This window comes from Dipodomys merriami, unplaced genomic scaffold, assembly GCF_024711535.1.
Source record: "Dipodomys merriami isolate MVZ:Mamm:240054 unplaced genomic scaffold, mDipMer1.0.p SCAF_94, whole genome shotgun sequence".
Taxonomy (NCBI): Eukaryota; Metazoa; Chordata; class Mammalia; order Rodentia; family Heteromyidae; genus Dipodomys; species Dipodomys merriami.
In genome coordinates, this window is record NW_027206557.1 from 4933790 (window position 1) to 4958093 (window position 24304).

General features: G+C 37.4%; 1 protein-coding gene across 3 annotated transcripts in view; it reads right to left on the reverse strand.

Moving 5' to 3' along the window:
- Znrf2 (zinc and ring finger 2) overlaps nt 1-24304 on the reverse strand; it is an 86586-nt gene that overhangs the window by 24269 nt on the left and 38013 nt on the right. The window contains exons 3-4 of one of the 3 annotated variants that reach the window (XM_070014232.1): nt 6915-6991; nt 162-260 (exon numbers count right to left, since the gene is read on the reverse strand). In XM_070014232.1, the coding sequence (XP_069870333.1) occupies nt 249-260; nt 6915-6991 (89 nt within the window). In that variant the 3' untranslated portion in view covers nt 162-248. Of the gene's footprint in view, nt 1-154; nt 261-6914; nt 6992-22402; nt 22829-24304 lie in introns of those variants that run through there. The other 2 variants (XM_070014231.1, XM_070014233.1) reach the window with 2 other exon arrangements.

Sequence of the window (24304 nt, forward strand, 5' to 3'; positions counted from 1 at the left end):
TTTATAGGAAAAAAAAAAAGTCCATTATTGAAGCTGTAAGTTGAAAGGAAGGGTTTTAAAAATAAGAAACTTTTCAGACCAAATTACAATGTTTGAGACCATGAGAACTATCTTTTACTGTAGTATCACCCAGTTAACATAAAGACACACATACCCTTTATGATATATGCACAGGCAAGGCAGTCGTGCTATTGTGTCTCCCTGCTGTAATTCTTCAAGGCATATTGCACATTCCCCAGTGTCTTTACTCAGCACATCCTCTGTAGAGAAATAATGAATTCAGGACAAAAAAATTAGCCATTAAATTTTTTAAAAAAGACTTTTTAAAGTTTACAGTGTAGCAATCCCAATGTACTTTGCATATTTTACCATAAAACTCAAAACTCAGCAAAATGTATTTGAAATATTATTCACAATTGAGTGAATAGTGTTTTCCATACTTTGTGTTATGCATTTCCATCTTACTGAGGCATTATAGGAAGTAAGAAATAGACAAAACCTCCTATACATTAAAGATTTTCCTCTAAAACCAGTAAGTAAATCATTTGCAATATGTAATTCATTTTGTTTTTCCTACTAGTCATTATCAGTTTGGTGTTCAAGATAGTTCAGAAAAGTTGAGTATAAATAAAATGGTTGAGAAGACGTGAAAATGCTATTATCCCTTTCAAAATTCTAAAATACAAAACAAAGCATCCTAAATATGAAACTTCTAAAAAGCTACTTAACTCAAGAAGCAGAAGACAAAAGCTTTTGTATAAATTTTGAAAGACTTTAGAAGGACCGATGATGGCACTGGCCGTAGTGATTCTTATAATCCTTTTCCATGACAATACTAAGCCCACTCCAGACAGCACAGAGGCTTCAGAGAACGCCCCAAGGTATTTAAAAAACTCTGTGGTGTTCAAAATACTCCCAGGGAAATTCTTATTATAAAAGCAAAATTTCCTTAAAAGAAAGTTCTCAATTCTTGTTTTATACTGATTATTTGAATGTTCTGTATATTTTACTTTTTAAAAAGATTTTGCCTATAATAGAGGCAAGACAGCTAGCTAACTAGCTTTTGTGACTTTTAAAATGCAGAATAACCAAAACATGCAGTTGCTGAAGAGTATGAAGAAGAAAACCTTTTGAGAAGGTATAGTTCCTCATCCCATTGTTCACTTTGAGACAGTACATTTAAAGGAAAGATTTCTATCTTGACCACAAAAGAGAAGGTACTATCTAGAGGTGGGAATAAATGGACAACTTCTACAGAGTAAGAGAAGTCTCCAGAAAAGAAGAGTTTATACAACCAAGCCTTGAGAATATTAGGAGTGATCTTTTTAGCTTACTACTGGGTAGCTCACAGGCTAATATATTAGAGACTTAAGTAGGAAAATAATTTCTGGACAAACAAAACTGTATAAATGTTCAACACTGTTTATTAGACTTTCTTCAAGTTCCCTTTCACATTTTTTTCTTCTGTTGATCCTGGAAGGTCTCATATACTATTCCCACCAGACACAGGATTCCAAGCAGTGAGAACAAAAAGAAAGTGGAGCCTTGCATGGTGGTCCATACCTTTTAAAAACAGCTGCTCAGGAGGCAGAGAGGAGGATGGCAGTCGGAGGCCAGTCCCTAATTAGTGCAAGACCCTATCTGAAAAACAAACTAAAAAGCAAAAGTACTATGTAGGAGTAGCAGGTGATAGAATGCTTGCCTCATAAGCACAAAGCTGAGTTCAATCCTCAGTATTGTCAAAATGTAAAAAAGAAAAAAAATACTGGAAAACTACATTGTATGAATATAATTTCTGTAACAACTTGAAAAAAAATCAACTATTATCTTTCAATCTAGCTCTAGACCTAAGATGCTACATTGGTTTACAAATCACTGACTAAGAAAATCACCCTCTAGGAAACCATGACAAGTCAACTTTTAAGGTGTGTGTGTGTGTGTTGGTCTTGAGCTTGAATTTAGGGCCTGGTGCTGTCGTGTGTGTGTGTGTGTGTGTGTGTGTGTGTGTGTGTGTGTGTGTGTGTGTGTGTGTGTGTGTGTGTGTGTGTGTGTGTGTGTGTGTGTGTGTGTGTGTGTGTGTGTGTGTGTGTGTGTGTGTGTGTGTGTGTGTGTGTGTGTGTGTGTGTTGTTTAAGGCTAGCACTCTACCACGTAAGCCACAGATCTACTTCTGGCTTTTGGGTAGTTAAGTGGAGGTAAGAATCTCACACTTTCTTCACACTTTCTTGCCCTGGCTGGCTTTGAATTGTCATCCTCAGATCTCAGCCTCCTGGTAAGCTAGGATTATAGGTGTGAATCACCAGTGTCTAGCTATATACATCTCATTTTTAAAGCTGCTGAATTTTTACGAGAATATCATAAAACTCATCCACGAGGCTACATTTTCCACCCTTGGGAATACATTAACAACAGATTCAGATTTGTCTCAATAAATTGTCAAATCCCATTTACTATAAATTAAGAGATAAACCAGCTTTCAAAAAATAAATAAGATTGCCATTTTTTGCCACATAAACCTAAGTAACACATTCCCACTACTAAATAAAATGTAGAAATTCACTAAATGCAGACTCTACATATAACTGTTGAGAGAAAAATTACATTAAATGTTTAATATTTAAAATTAAAACACCTTGCTAATTTTAGTATTTCTCAATTTTCAAGTATTTCTGAAAAGATTAAATTCAATCTATATAATTAACACAGTTTAAAAATAGAATGCTAAACTGGGGGAAGAGTGAGGGAAGGGGTGACAAAAATGAAAATATATATAATGCTATTTTAAAATCAAAAGGGGTAAGAATTATCCTTCAGAGAATTTGCAGGTACTAAGTTAAAAATTTAGCTTAATGTTTTTTTAGCTTAATTCAGAACGCTGTATTAAAACCAGTCATTTCAATCAGAAGTTCTTTTAAGAAGGAAGGAAGGGGGCTGGGAAGGTGGCTCAGTGGTAGAGCGCTTGCCTTGCATGCCTGAGGCCCTGGGTTCGATTCCTCAGCACCACATAAGCATAAAGAAAAAAAGCCGGAAGTGGCGCTGTGCCTCAAGTGGTAGAGCACTAGCCTTGAGCTGAAGAGCTGAAGCTTAATGTTTTTTTAGCTTAATTCAGAACGCTGTATTAAAACCAGTCATTTCAATCAGAAGTTCTTTTAAGAAGGAAGGAAGGGGGCTGGGAAGGTGGCTCAGTGGTAGAGCGCTTGCCTTGCATGCCTGAGGCCCTGGGTTCAATTCCTCAGCACCACATAAGCATAAAGAAAAAAAGCCGGAAGTGGCGCTGTGCCTCAAGTGGTAGAGCACTAGCCTTGAGCTGAAGAGCTGAGGGACAACGCCCAGGCCCAGAGTTCAGGCCCCATGACCGGACCCAAAAAAAAAAGAAGGAAGGAAGGAGGAAGAAGGAGGTGGAGAAAAAGAAGGAAGAGAAAACAAGGAGGAAAGTATACTTATAGACAAAAATATCCCCAAACACCAATTCCAAACAAAAACAGCTAATATCCACAGTAAATAACATCTAATAAAATTATCTCTGCTGAGAAAATTAAAAGCCAAGGTTGCCAGGCCCTGGTGGCTCATGCCTGTAATTCTAACTACTCAGGAGGGTGAGATTTGAAGATCAAGATTCAAAGGCAGCCTGGGGAAGAAAAGTCCATGAGACCCTTATCTCCCAATTAACCACTGAAAGTGGTTGTGGCTCAAGTGGTAGAGCAGAAGCCTTGAGAAAAAAAAAACAGAAAGAGAGAAAGCCAATGTTAACATAAAAGCCAATTTTAACTATGGGTTGCTCAATTACATTTACATAAAATACCTTAGAAGGTATTTTATTCATATTATAATACTTTATGATTATTGCCTCAAAAAGCAAATGCTTTTTTTTTGAGGGGGAGGGGATGCTAGCTTGGGTCATGAACTCAAGACCTGGGTACTTTTGTGCTCAAGGCTAAAGCACTACCATTTGAGCTACAGCTCTATTTCCAGCTAGCGGATCTAACAACCACTGTTGGCTAGTCTGGCAAAATATGCATTAGAGAGAAATAAACAGAACTGCCACAGTTGGCTACTCTGGATTTGCCCTTCCACAAGCAAGCATCAGTAAAGAGTCCTAAGACTGGAGATGAAAGTGTTGGTCACCATCCACCTAAACATCTATGGCAGTAAAGTTAATTATCTTTAATCAGAAATGGCACTAGAATCACCTGGAAGGAATATTTGCCTCAATATAAAATAATAAAACAAGGAAACTACGTACCTAGAGACTTTACATTATATACCTGACTCAAGAAATGAACTTGAGGGCTGGGAATGTGGCTTAGTGGTACAGTGCTTGCCTAGCATGCATGAAGCCCTGGGTTTTATTCCTCAGTATCACATATACAGAAAAGCCAGAAGTGGTGCTGTGGCTCAAGTGATAGAGTGCTATCCTTGAGTTAAAGAAGCTCAGGGATAGTGCCCAGACTGAGTTCAAGCCCAGGACTGGCAAAAAAAAAAAAAAAAGAAGAAGAAGAAGGAGGAGGAGGAGGAGGAGGAGGAGGAGGAGGAGAAGGAGAAGGAGAAGGAGAAGAAGAAGAAGAAGAAGAAGAAGAAGAAGAAGAAGAAGAAGAAGAAGAAGAAGAAGAAGAAGAAGAAAGGAAGAAAGGAAGAAAGAAAGAAAGGAAGAAAGAAAGAAAGAAAGAAAGAAAGAAAGAAAAAAAGAAAGAAAGAAAGAAAGAAAGAAAGAAAAAAAGAAATGAACTTGAGGGGATGGATGGGATTGGGAAAGATGGGCAGAACAATGGAAGGAGTGACATTGCTTAAGATGCATTGTACATATAATCTGACTTAACTGAATTGAAACCCCTTTGTACAACTACTTAAAAGAAAAAGAGAAATTAGATTGCTCTTAAAAGAAACAGAAAGAGGGCTGGGAAGGTGGCTCAGTGGTAGAGTGCTCGCCTTGCATGCATGAGGCCCTGGGTTCGATTCCTCAGCACCACATAATCAGAAAAAGACGGAAGTGGGTGCTGTGGCTCAAGTGGTAGAGCACTAGCCTTGAGCTGAAGAGCTGAGGGACAGCAGGTAGGCCCAGAGTTCAGGCCCCACGACCGACCAAAAAAAAAAAAAAAGAAAGAAAGAAACAGCATGCTTATAATCCTAGCACTCGGGAGACTGGAGCAAAACTTTTACAAGTTCAGGGGCAGTCTGGGCAATGAACTAGACTATCTTAAAAAACAAAACTCAAAAAAGGTTTAAAGTTGAAAACGTAAGATTTTCATTCTATTAATTAACTATATAATCTCAAAATTGTTAGTATATAAAATGTCCTTTTATTCTTTATATACACATAAATGATTCAAGTTATTAAGAGATGACGTTGAAATAACTATATAAACATACTTTACAAGCTACTATATTAAGCATAAGATTAGTCTTATTTTTAGGAAGTACTTTTTGGGCCTCTTCAAAAACAAAAATGATTTCTTCCTCTTTCTTTTTTTCCTCCATCCTGTTACTCTAGTTTCAAATTTACATGCCAAAGAAGTTACCATGACCAGGACCTCCTACGAGGCACCTCTGACCTACTATTTCCATACGAACATTACAACTGTCTAGGAATAACTCCATGCAAATGATCTGTAAATGTTGTGGCTTCATTCCATATTTTAAAGTATTTCAAGTATCCACTTTGTTATGTTCTTTATATAAGGAAACAGGCTCAAAGAAGTTAAAAAGTTATCAGAAGCTACTAAAGTTCTGGAACCAGGATTCAAATTTAGGCTGGCTAAGTATGGTGTTGGCTTTTGTCTATTTTATGAATTTTGCTACAAGAAATAATTTCGTTTTGAAGTTTCATCAGTACGGATGCAAATGAATACATTGCAATGACTAGCTAAGGATCACTACATTTCGTTTTGTTTTGAGATACTAGGGAATGAACTCATGCTGAGATGACAACGTATTTTGAGGAAGAATGCTCAAGATTAGTCATGTTTTATGTTTTATCTTCTGGAGTTCTTAAAACTTTAATAAAAATTGGTATAATGGCCAGGGAGGAATGACTCATGTCTGTAATCCTAACTCCTTGGAAAGTTGGAATAGGAGGGTGGTGTGGGTAAAAACATAGCAAGATTTATCTCGAAGAACAAGCCTGGTGTGGTGGCTCATGTCTGTAACACCCAATTCAAAGGACGTAAGGGTATAAGGACTGCAGTCTGACGCCTACCTGGGGGCTTTAGGAGAACCTGAAGAAAAAGCAAAAGAACCTATCTGAAAAATACAGTAAAAAGCACTGGGGCCTGACTCAAGTGGTAGAGACTTGCCTAGCAAATACAAGGACCAGAGTTCAAACTCACTACCCCAAAGGAACTATTATCAAAAACCAGTTTACTTAACTCTCTGTGTAGTTTAAACCAGCCTTGTACAATGGAATGCTGAATTATAGAAGAAACAGTCTTCTACCTGTGCTGTCTACAATGTGGCCAGTGTAACAGAGCAGAGTTTGCAGTTTTACTCAATTTGGCTAAAATACGAAACCTTAAAATACATAGTAAATAATACTCATTTATAAACGAATTACAAACGTCTATAAATTAGTTTGTTTATAGCCTCAAGCTTTTAAGTTTGCATTGTCCAAAGAAATTACTTAAAAGTTCAAGCAGCCAGATGTGCAAAATTAAAATATTTAGCAAATCCAAGCACATACCCATAGTTATTGCAGATCAAGACAACAGGGAAAAGAAAGCGGATAGCCAGAATTCTTTAAAAACACAATAAAAACAAACAAAACAAACAGATAAGACTGAATTTGTTAGAGGCAGCCAGGAAAACTCCATGCAAACATTTCATGATCATCACAACTTTATTTTTGGATCAGGCATCCACACAGGAACATGGATCTTTTCAGCAAATACAATGCCAAGCACTATCATGGATCAGGCATTTTACCTGAAGACTTATTTTTTGTTCTTGAACCCTCAATGATAGCAGTAGAAAACAAAAGCAGCTGAAATGTGAAATAATCCCTAGAAAAATCAAGAATTAAAAAATGTACAACATTAGTAAGAAGCAATTATTCAAAGAATGGAAAGTCGGGTTTTACAAGGTTTATTAAATATACTTTCATTTATTTTCTCTTAAAAGTATAAAAGGAGTTAAAACTAATATCCTAGATTTCAAGCACATAAGCTATTATTTACACTCAAGTACCATAATGGGTTTTTAAATGATACTTAAAGCTGCCATATTACTACCAGCTCTAAGTTTCTGAAATCTAGCCACACTAGGTCTTTACTCCCACATATTCTTTAATAGTAACTGGCCCTTTACATAGTCATAATAAAATAAATAATAAAAATGTTATGGACAACATCCTCTGACCATTTATTATTCAGCAAAACCAGGGGGAGGAACTACCTTAACATTAAACATTCAAAAACATTTAAGTCAAACAATTTTTAACTTAAAGAATATCTCTCCCAAGCCCTTTTCTCTTTGAATATGCTATTTTTTAAAAATAACTGAATCTGTATATATGTGTAGAGACATGTCTTTCTTTTACTAACTGGGTAAAAAAAAAAGTAAAACAGAGTAAGATAATTTTATATAACAAAGAAAAAAGAAGTATCTCCCATATACAAAGTCGTTTTTTAAGTAATGATGACAAAAACAGCACTTGTCAGAGCCTATGGAACAGAGCTAAAACATTTTCAAAGAAAATCCCATAACCTTGTGTAATGTAAGAAAGGGAGGGAGAGAAAGAAAGGAAAAGGAAAGGAAAGAGGTAAAAAGAGAAGAGAAGGAGAGAAGAGAGGAGGACAAAGAAAGGAAGAAAATAAATCAACTAATATCACCATCAGAATAAACTCAGAAAAGGCATACCTAAGTAGAAGAAATTCTTGTTAAGCTGATAATAATAAGGGTAAGGAGGAACAGACACAAATAACAAATTAAGGACAGATTAGGAAAATAATCACAGAATGGTAGAAAATAATCCATTAAATATTATTTTGCACTACTGTATGTAGTAATGAAACAAATAATTTTCTAGAAGGAATTAAAAGATGGATTAAAGACAGAAATCTTTTGAGGAGATTAATTTCCATAGGAAAGTACGAAATTAAAAGTATATAGCTCCAGACGTTTTGGGAAAAAAAAAAAAATACTACTTAGCTGGATGGTGATGACTCATGCCTGTAATTCTAGCTACTCAGAAGCCTGAGTTCTAAAAATGCAGTCCAAAGCCATCCAGGTCAGGAAAGTCTGTTGATTCCCTGATCTCCAATTAGCCACCAAAAAGCCAAAAGCAGGCCTGTGGTTCAAATGGTAGAGTGCCAGCCTTGAGCAAAAAAACTCAGGAACAGCACCCAAACTCCAAGATCAAGCTGATCAGTACATATAAAGACACAAAAAGAATACTAGACAGGTGTTGGTGGCTCAAGCCTATAATCCTAGCTATGTAGGAGGCTGAGATCTGAGGACTGTGGTTTGATGCCAGGCCAGCCAGAAAGTCCATGAGACTCTTATCTACAATTAACCATCAGAAAATAAGAAGTGGTAGAACACTAGCCTTGAGTGAAACAAACAAACAAAAAATACCTAAATATTTTAAAAGCACACAATTTGAATGCTATTTATATGTTTCAAAATAGATCAGAACAGAAATAGTCTCCTAACTTTCTGAAGCAAGCATAATCCTACTTTTAAGACTTGAAAGAGAGATAATCACCAACTTATCCAACCTCACCTTTCAGAAATACTAACAGAGCAAATATATTTCAGTACTATACTATGGGTAAAATACTGGAATGCTCCCAATGAAGTAAATAAAAGGTAAGAGTAGTGACAATTACCCAAAACACTGTTCTGGAACTACAAGCCAAAATGATCAATGAAAGGTATAAAGAAAGTAAGGCCACAGGAACTTAAAGGATCACTACTTGCAAATGATATGATTATATACTTGGTAAACCAAAGACTACAAAAAAAGCTAACAGAGAGGTTAGGTAGATTATTAGTAAGAGAAATCAAAGGTCATCACAACAATCTGTTAAGATACCTGGGAACAAACTAAGTGAAACATACAATGCTCTTCTATAAAGAAACCTTAACAGTAGGCCCCAATGGTTAATGCCTGAAATTCTAGCTACTCCAGAGGCTGAGACCTGGATCATCTTAGCTTAAAGCCATCCTCAAAACCACATGGGACAGAAAACTCCACAGAGACTCCATCTCCACTTAACCAGCAAAATGCTGGACTAGAGGAATGGCTCAAGTGGTAATGTGCTAGATATCAGCAAGAAAACCAAGTGAGAGCTCAAGGCACTTAGTTCAAGCCCTAGTAACAGCACAAAAAGAAGAAAAGTAGGAGAAAAAGGAAGAGTAATCTAGAACACAATATAATTTATTAAAGAAAGCACCAAGAAGTCTTACTATATGATCTAGCATTGTGCTATGTGTTCATCAACTATCAGCTGCTATCATACTATTTAAAATCTAAGCTTACATAAAAATCTGCACTTCAATATTTTAATATTACTTATTAGTAGGGGAAAAACAAAGGAGGGGGTTGACAATGCTCAATAGGAAGTATACTCATTACCTTACTCATGTAACTGTAATCCCTCTGCTCAGCATCTTTACAAGAAAGAAAACCTAAAAGAATATTATTTATAGCTGTCAAAAGCAGTGGAAGCAAGAAAAATTTCATTTCATTTTGTAAGTAAACATAAAAACAGACTGTTGTATATCTGTAAACTGTGGGAGATGAAGCAATATTCGGAGATAAAAGTAAATGAAATACCAAACAGAAAGCAATAGAGAGGCAGCTTAAATACAGGCAATAATATGAAGAAAGTCTGAAATAGCTCTTCACAGTATGATTTCAATTGTATCATGTTTTGCAAAGGACAAAAACTAAAGAGAACCTGAAAAATAAGTGACTTTTGGTGGTTTTGGAGAGAGGGATGATAAAATATACAAAACTGTATTTCAAGATGATGATTCTATTCTGTAGGATTGTGGATATGTAGTACAATGCTTCTTTGAAACACATCGAAATTTACAGCCTGCAAAGTAAAACAATTTTTTACAAGATGGTGAAATTATAGAACTGAATATACATATTATAAGGTAATTTAATTGTATTATAAATGTATGGTACAACCTTATCAAAGGTGTTGAGACAAATGAGTTGACTATAAAGTAATTTTGGAAATGAGAGGAGCCCATAACTAAAGGACAAATGGTACATAGTACTGGGGAAAAGAGCTCTCTTTTTAATTTTTTTAAATTTTATTTTCTTGGGCTGGGAAGGTGGCTCAGTGGTATTGCGCTTGCCTTACATGCCTGAGGCCCTGGGTTCGATTCCTCAGTACCACATAAGCAAAAAGAAAAAAGCCAGAAGTGGTGCTGTGGCTCAAGTGGTAGAGCGCTAGCCTTGAGCTGAAGAGCTGAGGGACAGCGCCCAGGCCCAGAATTCAGGCCCCACGACCGGACCCAAAAATAAATAAATAAATAAAATTTATTTTCTTGTAAAGATGCTGTATGTACAGAGAGGTTTCTTTTTATTTTTAAATTAGGTAATTCTATAGCTTATTGGAAAAATAAACCGGCACACATAACCAGAAACATTAAAAAAATAAAGAAGGAGGAATACAAAATGCTTGGGTATTAGATGTAGTAAAATAAACTTGATGATAAAGATGACACCGGAACAGGATACAAAGTGATAAGAAACATTAGTGGAAGCAGAAAAGAAGTCCAAAACAGTGACTCATGCCTGTAATCTTAGTAATTCAGGAGGCGGAGATCTGAGGATTGAAGTTAGAAGCCAGCCCAGGCAAAAAAGTCTGTGAGATTCTTAACTCCACCAAAATAGCTGGAGGTGGAACTGTGGCTCAAGTGGTAAAACACTAGCTTCAAACAGGAACAATGCCCAGAGCCTGAGTTCAAGCCCCAGGACTGATGTGTATGTGTGTGTGTAAAGAAACAGATATCAGTATTTGTGACAATATGAGCTATGATAATTGTTAAGAGATACAAAAATAAATAAGAGGGCTGGGAAGGTGGCTCAGTGGTAGAGCGCTTGCCTTACATGCCTGAGGCCCTGAGTTCAATTCCTCAGCACCACATAAGAAAAAAGAAAAAAGCCGGAAGTGGAGCTGTGGCTCAAGTGGTAGAGCGCTAGCCTTGAGCTGAAGAGCTGAGGGACAGCGCCCAGGCCCAGAGTACAGGCCCCACAACCGGACCCAAAAAAATAAAAATTTAAAAAAAAATAAATAAGAAATGTATCCCATATAAATACTTATACACATTCAAAAGATCAACAACATTGTAAAAATGTATCTATAAAAAACTGGTTAAAAAACTGTGGTAAAGTCACTGATAAAATATAGGGTAAGTGTAAAGAAGAATGATGAAGCAAATTATGACCAGCAAGCAAGGAAACTTCAAGCAAGGAAGCCTATGCACAAATGAGGCCCTGGGTTCTACCCTCAGCACCACAAAGAAACAACAAAACAAAACAAAACAAAAAAACAAACCTCACACCCCCTAATAATCACTAGGAAGATCGCACTGGATATCTTTTCTATCTCTGCTTTGGAATCATGCAAAACATTATCATCTATTCAAAAAGAAGACTGAAATTAACTTAAAAAGGAGTAAATATGGTAGGTAAAGAACAAGTCAATTAGGTGAATTTTGTGTTTGGGTTGCTTTTTCTAGGATGTCGTATGACAAACAGATTAGGAAGACAGAGACAGTGTCCCCTGGAGCAAAGTCAGACAAGCCTACTTCTCAAGAAAAAAAAAAGGGAGATGGGGCTGGGAAGGTGACTCAGTGGTAGAGTACTTGCCTTGCATGCATGAGGCCCTGGGTTCCATTCCTCAGCACCACATAAGCAAAAGAAAAAAGCCGGAAGTAACACTGTGGTTCAAGTGGTAGAGCGCTAGCCTTGAGCTGAAGAGCTGAGGGATAGTACCCAGGCCCAGAGTTCAGACCCCACAATTGTACACACCCCCCCCCAAAAAAGGGAGGTTCCCTGTCAGAGGGCTTCTCCTGTGTTGGCAGTTAGTTCACAAGTATGCAGGTGGAACCTAGTTCTCCTCACATGACCATGTAGGAACTGAGGCTTCAGGACTGATATTAAAAAAACAAAAAAAAGGGGGCTGGGAAGGTGGCTCAGTGGTAGAGTGCTTGCCTTGCATGCACGAGGCCCTGGGTTCGATTCCTTAGCACCATATAAGCAGAAAAAGCTGGAAGTGGCACTGTGGCTCAAGGGGTAGAGTGCTGGAGCTGAAGAGCTGAGGGACAGTGCCCAGGCCTAGAGTTCAGGCCCCATGACGGGCAAAAAAAAAAAAAAAAAGGCTAGCCAGGCACCAGTGGCTCATGCCTGTAATCCTAGCTACTCAGGAGGCTAAGATCTGAGAATCACAGCTCAAAGCCAGTCCACGCAGAAAAGTCCATGAGACTCTTATCTCCAATTAACCATCTGAAAAACCAGAAGTAGTGCTGTAGCTCAAGCGGTAGAATGCTGCCTTGAGCTGAAGAACACAGGGACAGCACCCAGGCCGGCCCAGAGTTCAAGCCTAAAAAAAAAAAAAAAAAAAAAAAGAGGCTACCCCGGCTATTGTTATTTAATAAATAAAGTTCTTTGATTCTGATTCAGGCATTTTTCATATTTTCTGCTAGAATCTGTGCAGCTATAGTAAGCTCAGTTACCTTAACAGGTTAGCTTGTTAGGGTAAGCAAACTTTTTATGTAAGTCAAAATTACATATTGGTGGACTGCTTGCTTAGCATGCACAAGGCCCTGGGCTGGATCCCCAGCATGAATAATAATTGTAGAAGAAAAAGACTAAAAGCCTTACAAAGGTCAGAAAAGAACATAAGAAAGGTTCCATCGTAAAAGGAAAATGTCACTAACATTCATGCAAATAACATAGTTATTAAATATATAAAGCCAAAATAAAACTGCTGTAAGTCAAATATTACCAAAACAAGAGATTTTAAATATGAGGAAAACTGATAAAACCACAGTCACAGTGAGGATATTTTTGCTAATTCCTTTCTAAGCTGTCAGATTATGTAGATCAAACATTGGTCTCTAAACAAGGAAAGAATTTTTAAACAATATGACTGAATTTACATATTAGAAAACTGCAAAAGAAGTACATTTTTCACTCGATAGAAAACACATATGCTTCCCTCATAGTTTTTAGAGAAAGCAATGATATATTTGGCTACAAAGACATCAATGAATTTCAAAAAACAGAGGTATATGTGGGAAAATTCTCTAAGATCAATGTCAACTTCCCTTTACAGATGATCTTTGAAATTATGAAACATCTTTTCTAAGTAATCTCTACATCAAAGAGAAAATTAAAACTTAAAAAGGTAATGTACTTTTAGTATTAAAATTGAAAGGCTGAAATAAACTAAACAGCTCTATTTAGTACTTAGCACTAATAAATTTTAATGCTTTATCTACAATTTATCTACTTGAAAAAGGTTAACTATTTTAACTAGCCTTTTGTACAGAAGTAAAAATAAATGAGAAAAAAGCATTACCAAAACATGTAAGATTTTTAAAAATTATAAGAAAATGTTATGTGCAATGAATGTTTTAGCAATTTATCAGGAAATTTAGAGGAAAAGGATTATTTTGTAGTAAAAATAAATCCCCCAAATTTATTCAGGAAACTTTTAAATCTGAATACACTAATAAAACTGTCAAAGGTTGATCTTCAAAAGGATAGGCAGTTCTATAGTTGTGTCATATCTGATAAAACGAATCAAAACAGAGGTTCATAAGTTATTCAAATTATTTCAGAGCAAAGATGGAATTCCCACTTCATTTATCTGCATAACATTTTCCTATATGCATACTTATGGTATGTAGCATGTCTTAAAAAGATAATAGATCATGATCAAATAGTTAAAAGCAGCAACATTACAAATACAAATGAACTAGAACATCAGAAAATCTACCAAATAAGTCAACAAATAAAAAAAGAAGAAATAATTGAAAAGTCAAAAAACACTGGATGCTAGTGACTCATGCCTATAATCCTAGCTACTCAGAAGGCTGAAATCTGAGAATCATAGCACCCTAGGGCAGGAAATCCATGAAACTCTTATCTTCAGCTAACCACAGAAACGCTAGAAATGGAGCTATGGCTCAAGTGTTAGAGCATTAGCTTTTAAGCACAAAAGATCAGGGACTTTTCCCAGGCTCTGAGTTTAAGAACCAGGACCACCACCAAAAAACAAACAAACAAACAAAAAACAGCCACAAAACACACACTTCCATAGGCTGAGGTAGGAGAATCTTTTGTTCAGAACCCATAGTGTTAATTTAAAGCACTTAACAAAACTAAGCTGTTTTTTTCACTTTAAGGGAAAGGGAAGAAAATGACACATATCCAATTAAAATGATTATCAAAATTCAATGCAAGCAAGCATTAGACCGAGAAACACTAAACACACAGGAACAAGTATAGATTAACATCATCACTGTTACTCTACAACACAGGAAGACAGCTCATGTCATCATCACTTACTCTACACAAAGGAACAAGACATGCATATTCCAGAACATCACTGTTACTCTATAACATAGAAAAAAAACAAGTATAGCTTACAATCTCACTATTACTCTACAACATAGGAACAAGACATGCATATCCCACATCACTGTTATTCTACAACACAGAAAAAAAGACAGGTAGAGATCTACAACACAGGAACAAGACAGGTATAACTCACAGTACCACTTTACATTGTTTGTAGATTTCCTCAGGTCAAGTGACCACGGCTAAAACCTCTTAAACTACAAACAAATCTTTCCTCTTTTAAGTTGATTAAAAAAAAATCATATAGCCAGGGGCTGGGAAGGTAGCTCAGCCGTAGAGTGCATACCTTGCAAGCAGAGGCCCTAGGTTTGATTCCTCAGCACCACATAAACAGAAAAAGCTGGAAGTGGTGCTGTGGCTCCAGTGGTAGAGCGCTAGCCTTGAGCTAAGAGCTGAGGGACAGCGCCCAGGCCCAGAGTTCAGGCCCCATGACCGGCAAAAAAAAAAAAAAAAAATCATATAGCCAATAAGCCTTTTTTTACTTTTTAAATATAATCTTGCTGCTTTTATTAGTGGTGTACAGAGGGGTTACCATTTTACAATTGAAATACTGTGTGTATTTTCCCTTTTGGACAACATCACCCCTTCTTTCACTTTTCCCCAAATTCCCCCTCATGTCTTGCCCACAAGTTGCATAGTTTATTTCCTACATTTAAACTGATCTTTTGGTTAGTTGTAGGGCATGAATTCAGGGCTTGGGGCACTGTCGCTGAGTTGTTTTGCTCAAGGCTAGCACTCTACTACTTGTAGCCACAGCATCACTTCCAGTTTACTGGTGGTTAATTGGAGATAAGAATCTCATGGACTTTCCTGCACAGGTTGGTTTTGAACACTGGTCCTCAGATCTTAGCATCCTGAGTAGCTAGGATTACAGCCACGATTACCAGCTTGTTGATTTTTATTAGGTATTTTGTTATAGACATAGAACACTAACATAATTAGCAAAAACAGTTTGAACTTCAAATGACAAAAACTGCCCCTTCTCAACAGCAACTGTAGAAATAAACACTGAAGATGCATATTCTATATGAATCCAAGCAAATGTAGAAACAAACCATGTTCCTTAATTAAAAAAAAAACTTAAAACTTAAAAAAAATAATATTGAGCAAAGAATACATTGTATATCTTTTCTTAGTGATTTTATAAAACAAGTGTGGTTTGGTGAAGCCTTAGGTTAAATAAAATGTTCTTTATAATCACTCTGTTGACAATGTAATAAATATAAAATATCTGAAATTAAAGTACACCTGTTAATAGGAATCTTTACTATGGATTCCCAAATGTAAAACTTAAAAAAGTTAGTTCACATTTTCCCTCTAGAACCTGTGGGAAGATAAAATTACACTACCATTTTTGGTGAGGCTTACAAAAACAACTCTTAATCCCTAAATCCCTTTCATCCACTAATGTGATATCAGATAGTAAACTAGGATTATGTGGTTCAAATTTTACACATTCTGTATAGAATATATGTGTAGAATCAGAGAGCTGCTCACACAAGACCTTAGAAAATTTGGGGAGAAAAATCCCTTTAGACCAAGTGAAAATGCTATAATTTAAAACAATTCAAAGAAACACATAGTTTCCTCTTAGGAGTAAGGATACAGGGCTGGGAAGGTGGCTCAGTGGTAGAGTGATTGCCTTGCATGCATGAGGCCCTGGGTTCCATTCCTCAGCACCACATAAGCAAAAAGAAAAAAGCCGGAAGTGGCGCTGTGGCTCAAGTGGTAGAGCGCTAGCCATGAGCTGAAGAGCTGAGGGACAGTGCCCAGGCCCAGAGTTCAGGCCCCACAACCGGCAAAAAAAAAAAAAAAAAGGAGTAAGGATACATGCTATGCTCTTACTTTTCTGTATAGATTCATTCATTGGTTCATTTTATCAGTAAGGACTAGGTCTGTTTTTTTGTTTTTGTTTTGGTCAGTAGTGGGGCCTGAACTGTGGGCCTGGGCACAGTCCCTCAAGGCTAGTGGCTAGTGCTTTACCACTAGAGCCACAGTGCCACTTCCTGCTTTTTCTGCTTATGAGTTGCTAAGGAATCGAACCCAGGGCCTCATGCATGCAAGGCAAGCACTCTACCACTGAGCCACCTTCCCAGCCGAGGTCTGTTTATTTCATACTTTGGGTTGTAATCCACTACCATGTTATTGCTCAAATGGCTCTAGCTTTGGCCAATGGGAGCTCTTCTGACTTGGTTCCAATGTCCCTGCATGCCTACATCCTTTGGTTTTTGGATTATGTACTTCCTTTCAGACAGCAAGATACTCCAGGCTAATTGTGATTTTCTCTGTCCTAGTCTTACAATCAATCAGCTGCTTCCCCACAGTACCAGCCATTTTACCACAAATGGTATTTAGAAACCAAGATCTGAGTGTTGGGTGTCAGAAACTTAATTTTGTCATGTCTCTCATACTGAAAATCAACACAAGGGAAAGCCCAGACTTGGAGAGAAACAATAAGTAGAGTTAAAAGGATTAAAATAAAAGGAGACAGAATTATTACTAAAGCCACAAAGCCTGGAAATTCCAAAATCAGTATAATAAATCAGTATAATAATATATTATAAATTAGTACAAATGTACTATAAAGGAATGGGATAATCTAGATTGTTTTTCTTTATGAATTTTCTATTACCTTAACACATTTAAAATACTAAGAGTTAAACAAGCTGGGTAGTGGCTCACTCCTATAATTCTAGCTACTCAGGAGGCTGAGATCTGAGGATCGACATGGTTTAAAGATAGCTCAGGCAAGAAAGTCCATATGACTCATCTCTAATTAACTACCAAAAAGGCAGAATGGCACAGTGGCTCAAAGTAAAAGCACTAGCCTTGAGCACAAAAGCTTAAGGACAGTACACTAAATTCAAGGCTCAGGACCAGCACCAAACCAAACCAAACCAAAAGTTAAATACAATTCTCCTCAGAAATTATTAATTTCATTTTCTAAAACTGCACTACTCTCAATCAAGCACTCTCAAGACTTCTTCAAAGGCAAATCCAGGGCAACAGAAAGGGCTCTCATTGGGACAAAGGTCACTTTAAAGGGGACATACTATTCAGTTTTATACAATAAGTAGTTATAAAAGCAGCATTCTAATATTGCTTAATATTCTCAATCTTCACAAAATATTTACTGCTTCCCTAAAATGGCATTTCATAATTTTCACATTTGGCAAGATTATGTCCCTGGCATATTTACAGCAGCTAGGTAGGTACTCCTTGATAATGTCTTTACCCTAAACCAAGTCCCTCCATTGCCAGTCATTTTCAGGTATTGTTAAACTCAACTAGTCCCTTCTCTATTACACCTATCATATGGTCTCTTTCCTCTCTCCAGTGTATAGCCCTTATAAATTACTGTACACCAATGTAAGGTACTATACTATTTACAAATGGGTCATCTTCTCTGTTTTACTGACAAATATTTCTGCATACTAATACACACTAATCTTCCAAGATCCCAAACTGTTTTTGAAAGAAAGTCATCATACAGCCTAATTTATCTTTTTGCCTTCAATTCTCCCCAACTAGTTAATCCTAGACTTGCCCTCCTTTTCTAAATCTTATTCATCCCCATTGACTAAGTTAAATGCCTAAGTAAATATATTTTATATGTTACTGCATACATACACACATACATATACATTTGAAAATGTATCTTTGAATCCCTTTTAAATGTCTGAAAGGGCTGGGGATATAGCTCATTCCTGGGCATGATCCCCAGGCACTGCAAAAATGGGAAACAAACCAAGAGCTATGCATGATATTTTCATTTGATTCTCAAAATAACTCCATGAAGAAAGAAGGGGACCCCGTCTACTCCCACTTTTACATGAGAGAAATCCAAGACCAAGACCACAGTTGCTAAGCCATTGATTTGGAATCTGAATCCAGAACTGAACTCAAAGCTTGTACTTTGTACAAAGTACTACTACATTCACAATATTTTAAATATATCAGTACCACTTTTGAGCAACTATGATTACAAAAGGGCAGTAAAACTAGATTGCATGCCATATAAAATGGGCTTATAAGCCCGGCACCCAGTGGCTCATGCCTGTAATCCTAGCTACTCAGAAGACTGAAATCTGAAGATCACAGTTCAAAGCCAGCCCAGGCAGGAATGTCCATGAGACTCTAATATCTCCAATAAATCACCAGAAAACCAGAAATGGTGCTGTGGCTTAAGTTGTAGAATACTAGCCTTGTGCTGAAGAGCTCAGGGACAGCACCCAGGATCAGAGTTCAAGCCCCACAACTGACAAATAAATAAATAAATAAAATGGGTTTATGAAATGATGACTTGTGAGACTATGGAACAAGGCAAAATTTCTTTTTTTTTTATTGTGAAAATACTGTACAGGGGGTTACAATTACATGGGCAAGATAATGAGTACATTTCTTATCAAGCACTGTAGCCTCCTCCTTTGTTTCCCCTTCCCATCCCTTCCCATCCTCCCCCCAAGGCAAAATTTCTTATGTAACAATTTCTAATCCATTAGAACCTTATAATGTTACATCTGTTAAATTCAAATTACTCCATAAAACAAAGCATTTTACAAATGTTAGCACAAACGAAACAGGATAAATGATTATTGTGGGTGCTATTTTTATCACTCTCTTTTTCTTTGGTATTTGATGTATGGTGTTTCTTCACATGGATTTATTTGTGGCAGAATTGCTGAGCTCTTTCAATCTGAGAATTACTAACTTTTTCCAGTTCTAAGAGTCTCTAGCAGGGCCAGGCACTGGTGGCTTATGCCTGTAATCCTAGAGCTACTCAGGAAACTGGGATCTGAGGATTGAGGTTCAAAGCCAGCCTGAGCAAGAAAAGTCTGAGAGACTCTTATCTCTAATTAACCACCAATAAAACAAGAATGGAGATTTTGGTGCAAAGTAATAGAGCCCTAGCCTGGAGCAAAAAACAGACCCAGGATAGTGCCCAGGCCGAGTTCAAGCCCAACCAACAAAAGAAAAAAAAAAAGTCAGTCATTTCTCTTCAAATACTGCCTCTGCCAATTCTCCTCCCACCTCTCTTTCTTATTACATGTATGGTAGATGATATTACTCCAGACTCCATGCCATGTACTGTTCACTTCTCCTTACATCTCTAATTGGCTGCCTCAATGTACTCACTGAAATTTTAATCCAATCACTAAAGTGTAAAGAATTAAATTCAAGCCCTTTTCAAATCTTGTGGGTTTTTTCCTATTCATCCTTTTATTTATTTTTTATTTTTTGGTCCGGTGGGGCCTGAACTCTGGGCCTGGATACTGTCCCTCAGCTCTTCAGTTCAAGGCTAGCACTCTACCACTTGAGCCACAGTGCCACTTCCATTTTTTTTTCTTTTTTGCTTATGTGGTACTGAGGAATTGAACCCAGGGCCTCATGCATGCAAGGCAAGCGCTCTACCACTGAGCCACCTTCCCAGCCCTACTCATCCTTTTATAATAATACTTTAAAAACATATTTGTAGTCATTTTTTAAATTCTTAAAAGCCAAGAGTCAATGGCTCATGTATATATTATTCTAGGTACTCATGAAGCTAAGACCTGAGGATCAGTTTGAAGCCAGCCAGGGAAAGGAAAGTTCGTGAGACTCTCATCTTGAATTAACCACCAAAATGCCAGAAGAGCTATGCCCTAAGTAGCAGAGTGCTAGCCTTGAGCAGAAAAAGCACCCAGGTCCTGAGGTTTAAGCCTTAGAACTGGCACACAGGAATAAACACACATGAATGCACACACATACACAATTTCTTAGGAATATAGATCTAACTGAATCTGCTCTCATTTTTACATATAATTTTCATCACAAGTTTACCTTTAATAAACACTGCATTCTCCTATAGGACATATAATTTTCATCACAAGTTTACCTTTAATAAACAATGCATTCTCCTATAGGAATTGTGGGTTTCATTTTACTTGGTGTAAGATTCTGTATTATAAAATTAGGAACTTGACACATTCTACTATCTTTAATTTCAGTCCATTGTCAGTAGTCAATTTGTGGCATAAAAAATAGCTCTTCAGGGAGTGGCGCTGTAGCTCAAGCGGTAGAGCACTCGCCTAAAGCTGAAGAGCGCAGGGACAACACCCAGGGCCAGAGTTCAAGCCCCTCGACCAACCAAAAAAAAAAAAAAAAAAAGTAGCTCTTCACTTCAGTACTGCCTTATAATTCTTATAAAGTATTTTAAAACTGCAATTAGGGTTCCATGTTTTAAGTTAATTCTCTAGTATAGAAACCACTAACACAAAACAAAGAGACAGAGAAAAACATAAGGGGAGGAGGGATAGCGAAGAGAGAGGGTACTAACAAATCTATAGAAGGCAGGGTTCACACTGCCCAGGCAAGGTGACAGATTTCTTTTATTTTCTGGTCAGTCCTAGGGCTTAAGCTCTGGGCCTGAGTGCTGTCCCTGAGCTTCTTTTGCTCAAAGTGAGCGCTCTACCACTTGATCCACAGCACTACTTCTGGCTTTTTAGTTTTTTGGAGTCTCACAGGCTTTCCTGCCTAGATTGGCTTTGAACCACAATCCTCAGATCTCAGTCTCCTGAGTAACTAGAATTACAGGCATGAGCCACAGGTGCCCTGCTTTGACTGATTTCTTTACAAATGCCCTTGGTGCTATGGAACACAACTAGTTGGGTTTTTTGTTTCCTTTTGTTTTTGTTTTAGAATACTCAAGTTTGGACAGAGCCTCAACCATGCTAAGAAAGTGTTCTACAACTGGGCTATATCTTTAGCCATTTTTTCCCATTCCCTGGAGTTCATTATTTTATATGATCAGAGGCACATAGACATTATCCCTTTGTGTTCTTTCTCTAAACAGTATCCTCCTTTGGTCTCACTGTGTGCGAATGCCTAGAGTCCTGTAAAGTTTATCAGGTCCTGGTGTATTTTAGAGCTAGCTTCCACATACGAGGGAAAACATGTTTTGGTTGTCTCTCTGAGCTTCGCTTTCCTTGTTTTTGTTTTTTAAATCTTCAATTGTAAGAGACATGCCAGTTTTAACAAAATATGTTGAACTTGCAAAGACAATAATTTCAGGGCAAGATATGAAGAGCAGAAAATGTAGCATATATGGCAGAAAGTGTTAAAACTTAAACCTGAGAACTCTAACTGTTGGAAGGCAAGGTTGTATCTACAAAGGAAGAAAATACGTCTTTTGTAAAAACTTGCATTTGGGAGTCTTACTCATTAGAATCCTGTATGAGCAAATGGTGTTAAGGTGCTCACTGCCTAATACAACCCATAAGAAAGTTTGATAAGAAAAAGCCAAGCCTCGTAGTGGTGGCTCATGCCTATAATCCTAGCTACTCAAGAGGTTGAGATCTAGGATCACAGTTCAAAGCCAGCAAGTCAAAGCCAGCATGAGCAGGAAAGCCCGTGAGACTCTTATCTCCAATAAACCACTCAGAAAACCTAAAGTGGTGCTGTGGTAGAGCACTAGCCTTGAGCTGAAGAGCTGTGGGACAGTGTACAGACCCAGAGTTCAAGCCCCACAACCAACCCCCCCTCCCCCCCAAAAAAAATCCAAAATGCACTGTCCTTTTCCTCACTGTCACTGCAGAAAAAGTTGCCTTTCACTCAAATATGGTTCTTTGACAAAGTAATAGTCAAGCTTGCTCAGGACACTTTCTATGACATTGAACAGTTCTGTTTTGATTAAATGAGTTTAAATTTTAACTCTCAGATGATAGTTTGAAGTTGCACATAGCACAGAATCTTGGGTTTGATCTCTAGCATCCCCAAAACTAAAAAGATCAATTTTATTATCTTTTATCACAGAAGTCTCAAGTAAAAGCCAAAATTATATAAAATGCACTATAATCCAAAGTAGTTTGAAGACCAATACAATCAACACTAATTTGCTAAGGATATTCATATTTTGGTTTGTCTTAAATGTTTTCAAAGACTCTATACTTACAAAACTCCCATTCAGTTCAAAGAATGCACTTACCAGATGGATAAGCTAAACAAGGAAATATCTGAAAGAGGAGAAGTACATATACAACACAGGCAGGCCCCAAGTTAAGGGAATTGATGTTAACAATATTCATTGTGGTAGTCTAAAGTTTTTTTTATTTTGTCAAAATACCAGCAGTGACAGGGAACAATGCTCATACTGTTCAGGATCCTTTCTCGCCTTAACTGTCCTGGGCCTCTCTCCTGATCTTCTGTTAACCCAGCTGCCACAGACCAAGCCAATTTTCTTCTTTGCATACTAGATTTAAAAAAAAAAGTTGTTGTAGCCAGGTGTTGGTAGCTCAGGAGCTTGAGACCTGTAGGATCATGGTTTGAAAAAGTTTGCCAAGCTCCATCTCCAATTGGGTGTGCCACAAGTGGTACAACACCAGTTGTGAGCAAGCCAGTCCAGTAAGTGTGAGGCTAAGTTTAAATTTTGGTGCTAACATGAATGAATGAATGAATGAAAAGTTGTGAGCTAGTCTGAAACATTTCTGTGAGAATAAATTAGGAACTCCAGGTTGACAACTTGGGGAAGGCTGTCTATAAATACAGCAAACCTGAAAATGAGCCTATTTATTCTCTTTGCTAATTGTGTTTATAGAGTTTAATATATACTTTACAATAAATTTCAAGCTGGGTGCTGATGGCTCACACCTGTAAACCTAACTACTCAGGAGGCTGAGATCTGAGGTTTAAAGTTTAAAGCCAGTGCAGGCAGGAAAGTCTGTGAAGTTATTTCCAATTAACTATCAGAAAATCGGAAGTGGAGCTGTGGCTCAAAGTGGTAAAGCACTAGTGAATGAAAAAGCTCAGGGATAGTGTACAGGCCTTGATTTCAAGCCCCACCACCGACAAAAATTAAAAAATTTCAAGATTTCAGGAATGGCCCTACACTTCAGCCACATTTCTCATCTATTTTTGCTTTAGTTATTTTTTAATCAGCGTCTCCCATTTTTGCCGTGGACCACAGTTCTCTTACCTATGTTTCTGAGACGAGGTCCCACTATGTAGCCAAGATTGGCCTTGAAGTCAAAGCTCCTTCATGCTAAATTACAAACATGAACCAATATGCCTGGTTTGAAGTTTGTTTTCTATTTTTAAATATTTGGAGAAAAAAATTCCCTTTTTCCTTTTCCCTTATATTATTGTATTAGTCAAGAGGAACCTATTTGAGTCCCCCTACTCACCAACTTTATTCTAAAGTATGCTAAAACTGCACTAAGATCTTTCCTAGGGCCTTAAGTATCCAATGATTTCTGATCATGATGGAATTTTTACTTGTCTTTGGTGAAAAAAAAAAAAATCAAAAGCAACAGATGCACATGGCATAGGTGAAGTTCTGACTTCGCTCATGCATTTTTTTTTTTTTTTTTGTCGGTTGTGGGGCTTGAACTGTGGGCCTAGGTGCTGTCCCTCAGCTCTTCAGCTCAAGGCAAGCACTCTACCACCACTGGAGCTACAGTGCCACTTGCGGTTTTCTGGTAGTTTATTGGAAATAAGAGTCTCACGGTCTCTCCTGCCCGAGCTGGCTTTGAACCGCGATCCTCAGATCTCAGCCTCCTGAGTAGCTAGGATTACAGGTGTGAGCCAAAAGTGCCTAGCTGCCTTCCCATTCTTAAGCCTCTTAAGTAGGATTATTGATATGAGAGCCACCAGCACCTAGTTTATTATGCATTCTTAAAAACAAAAAGTTCTACTTTAACCACACATATACTTACTTTTGGAAATAGTC